This window comes from Guillardia theta (genome assembly GCF_000315625.1).
Source record: "Guillardia theta CCMP2712 unplaced genomic scaffold GUITHscaffold_168, whole genome shotgun sequence".
NCBI lineage: Eukaryota > Cryptophyceae > Pyrenomonadales > Geminigeraceae > Guillardia > Guillardia theta.
The window spans coordinates 51,589-55,608 of NW_005434508.1; the positions used below are offsets into that span (position 1 = coordinate 51,589).

Sequence of the window (4,020 nt, forward strand, 5' to 3'; positions counted from 1 at the left end):
GCTCCTGCAGACAGCTCTTCTGCATCTGAGGCTCGGAGTGAGCTGGCCTGGTAGGTGAAGTTGAAAGCAATCGCAGAGAGAGAAGAGGAGGAGGGCAAAGGAGCAGGATATCCGGGAGAAAATCTTCATGATTATTGCTTTTTGATGCTTGAAAGATTCATTTGCTCCTGCGAGAGTTGTCAATTTCGATTTTCTGTCTTGCACTACCATCACTCCCTCTCCTTCCTTCCACTGTCTGTTCTTGTGTTGTGCTCATCGAAAGCAAGTCCTCTCCCCTCTCCCCTCTCCTCTCTCCTCTCCTCTCTCCTCTCCCCTCTCCTCTCCTCTTCTCTCCTCTCCTCTCCTCTCCTCGTCCTCCAGTTTCGTCCCCACGTTGCCATGTCGAAGATACAAAGCATGGGAATCCTGGTATGCTCCCCCCACACAAGGGTACGTGTACGATATTTGACTGATTTTCTGCTATAGTAATGGAAATATAAGGAAACATTTCTTGTGGTCGTAGATGCTTAAAGGTTCCTTGGTGTACTTTTAAGGGGTGGGGGTACACAGACCACCGGTCTATTTCAATTGATGGGGTACTGACAAGATTTACCTTTGGGGTAGGTCCTTGTTTTCAGTGGTGGGGTCTAGGGTTGGGTGTTTTAAATAGGAAGGTGGGGTGGAGGCCTCCCAGAGGAAACATGCACGTGCAATCAGGTAATGCAGGGAGGCGTGCGATGGTGATGGGGAGAGGAGAGGGGAGGAGAGGGGAGGAGAGGGAAGGAGAGGAGAGGAGAGGAGAGGGGAAGAGAGGAGAGGGGAGGAGAGGTAGCTGAGGCAGAGGGGAGGAAGTGAAGGTGAGGCAAGATGTAATTGAAGACGGATGGGAAGAAAGGAATGATCGCTGATGAAACAATCGTATCTTTTTCTGACACCTCTTCTGAATACCCTTGAGGATACACGTTTCTGAGATCACAACTCCATACCCCACACATCTCATCGAGGGAGTTGCAGAGTTTCTGTTCGCTCATGGTCATTTGCTACAGGCTGCTGCTGCTGCACGGCAAGGACATTACTCCCCAACGATGGGACGAGGTGAGTTTGCGGAGAGAGACCCCCCCTTGTGTCTGTTCTTGGCCAATGAGGAACAAAAATTCATTTGGAGACCTGATCTGAGGGAAACCGATGGGGATTTGAATACTTACCTACATTATCTGAGGCTTTTCACCTCCCTGCACGCGATTTTGAAGATTCTCGTGTTTTTTCGAATGACTGGCATGCAGATGAAGGAACATCATCCCTCCTCGATCATCGTTGTCATGGCTGGAAGTGAAGTGTGACGTTGTCCCTTTGTTAGCGAATTTTGGAGCTCTGTAAATTTTGTTGTATAGTACATGTGTTTCATTCACCTCCTACCCCTCACCCGCTTTCACTGCTGGGCGAAATTTCTCGCCTTGTTTCTGTAGGCGTCGAGGTCACTCTGCGAGAGATTGTTATAAGAAGACGAGGCGAGGAGAGAAGGGAAAGGAAAGGAGAATGAGAGGGAATGAGAGGGAGGGAGATATGGGGGAATGAGAGGGAAGTGGGTGCGGGACAAGGTGGGTGAGGGTTAGACAGGACTTGCGTAGTAAGCCACCTGTAGTTTGAGCCAAGGTGAAGGTAGCGAGAGGCAGAGCCACTCGGTGAGGTGAAGCTGCAGTAGGATCTGGAGAAAGAAAATGTCAAAAGCGAAAAGAGATAAGGAAGAAGAACAGCAGAGGGAGAGAGAGTCAAGGGGAGAGGCGAGGAGCGCGAGGGAAAGAGAGTCAAGGGGAGAGGCGAGGAGCGCGAGGTGAGTGACGGGACATGGAAGGGGTTAGTAGGAGAGACAGTGAAGAAGTGAAGTGAAGGGGATAAACTACCTTAGAAACGTCATCTGCTGACATCTGGGACGAGGCCTGCTCCTTAGAGGGGTAGAGCCTCGCCTTGACCTCCGTCAGCACTTGCAAGATGACGTCCAGCCTCCTCCGTACTTCTGCCTCCTGCACAGTCGTCGTGACGCGCAGCTGGGCATTGCGGAGGTGGGAGAGAGTCGTAGCGTACGCCTGGTGGAGGTTCTTGAGCCGAGGGAGGAAGCGGAGGAGGCTCAGGATGACATCCAGGTTCCTTCCCAGCACGACGACAACGTGGCTGTGGGCTGGGGGGGAGGAGGAGGAGCGGGAGAAGGGGAGGTGGTGGACGAAGAGGGCCTCGTCCGGGTTCAGGTGCCAGTCCTGCAGACATCTCTCGACCCCGTCGATCACTGCTGCCGAGTTGGACCGTCCGAAGTGAGCCTGCAGCTTGTTCACCACGTGCATCTCCGCCTCATCCAGCTCTCTCTTCGTCCCCTGGCTGGTCTTTAGCCCGCAAAGTTCGTTCTCAGCTCGCAGCCTCCTGATGGTAAGGAGGCAACGCACCAGCCCGCTCCAGTCCCCCGGCATCACTTCAGCCTCCGTCGACTCCTTGGCATGGTAGAGCGGCTCGATTGCCAGCGCCCCTGGAAGGGCCTGGGAAAGGACTCGGATGCTGTACCTTGCTGAAGGAACTTCGCGCAGAGACGCTCTTAGAGCGCTCGCAAGCTTCTTGAGAGCTTCCTGAAGCTCCCCGAGACTCCCCCTGCTCCTCAGGCTGAGCATGGCCGAGTAGTCTTCCTGCCCACTCTCACTGCAGAACCTCGACTCGAACGTCTGCAGCTTGGACAGCAACTTGCTGACGTCAAAGATGCAGGCCTCTACTATGATCTCCTCCTCCGTCCAGCTGAGCCGCTTCTCCGCCAGCTGAGAGGCGTCGAAGCCGATGTGCTGTTCGAGGATGATAGAGGGGACGAAGGGCTCTGCTTTAGGAGGGGTGCTGGACTCCGGCAAGCCCTTGACGTAGACAGTCAGCCGCTGGATTTGAGTCTCAGCCACCCGGTTGGCCTTCTGCATGTGCTGGACGATCTGAGGGCATCGTGTAGTGAAGTGATAGAGGTTGCGGAGGCGTTGAGCCGTGCTAGTCAAGTTGACGAGGATGTACCTTGCGACATGGAACTCCTCTCGCCGAATGGACGCCAGAAGCTCTCTCTCCTCCCTCTCTCGCCTGATCTCCTCGTTCACCCGAGCTTCGTTCGGCGACCACACACTGTCGACTTTTTCCATGGTGAGGGTGCGAGCAAGGTCCTTCCGCTTCTCCAGGATCTCCCTCTGCCCGGACTCGTTGATCCTCTTGCAGAACGACATGAGCCGAGCTACATAATCTGGCGCCATGGTTGGGAACGGCTGCTCTGTCTCCTGCAGGTGCCTGGAGTAAGTGAACAAGATCGCGATGCCGATCTGGAAGATGGCAACGCTGCCCTCGAGAAAGATTATGTCCCAGAGCTTGACCACGAGAGGAAGGGGGAGGGCGTTCACGAAGAGCGAAATGAACCACTGCGGGCAAACCATCCCCAGCAGCTCAGACACGACGATCTCCAGCCCCTCCAGCTCTAGGTAGATGTCGGGTGCGAGGGTCTTGAGAAGGTCGCAGAGGACGAGGACAGAGATCTTGAAGCTCGTCAGGGTCCGAGTGAGGCCCCCAGGTATCAGCTGCGTCACCACTGAGTGGAGAGTCCAGAAAGTGTCCTCGTCATCCTCCAGGTGCAGCAGAAGCAATGCCGCGATGAAGTTCATCCCCTGGCTGTACCCCAGCTCCTTGTTGTGAGCTGAGTATGCCAGCAGGCATCGCCGTAGCCTCTCTTGTCCCTCCGGGCTCGCGATGTAGGGGATGTCAGGCATCGACCGCCCCAGGTCTCTGCCGATCTCCGACGCAACGTCCGCATGGTCCTCCATCCGCAGCTCGCACAGATGCTTATAGTACTGCTCCCCTGCGTCCTCCCTCAACAGGCTCGTCCTTGCGCACAGCCGCCAAAGACGCCCCCTCCTCTGCTTGGACACTTCTTTCAGGTAGCCCCCTTGCAGCAGGGAGCTCATCTCAGCGCACAGGAACTGTCGCCATGCTCGATCTGTGAGCGCGTCTTCTGACTTCACCGAAGACTTCTCGAGTGGC

General features: G+C 55.3%; 1 protein-coding gene across 1 annotated transcript; it reads right to left on the reverse strand.

Annotated features, from left to right (window-relative positions):
* Positions 1-3,290: 3,290 nt before the first annotated feature.
* GUITHDRAFT_81165 (hypothetical protein) lies at positions 3,291-3,944 on the reverse strand (the record flags this gene model as incomplete). The annotated part of the gene is made up of 1 exon (XM_005820689.1): positions 3,291-3,944. A coding segment is annotated over one exon (654 nt), but the record flags the coding sequence as incomplete, so codon positions are not given.
* Positions 3,945-4,020: the final 76 nt, after the last annotated feature.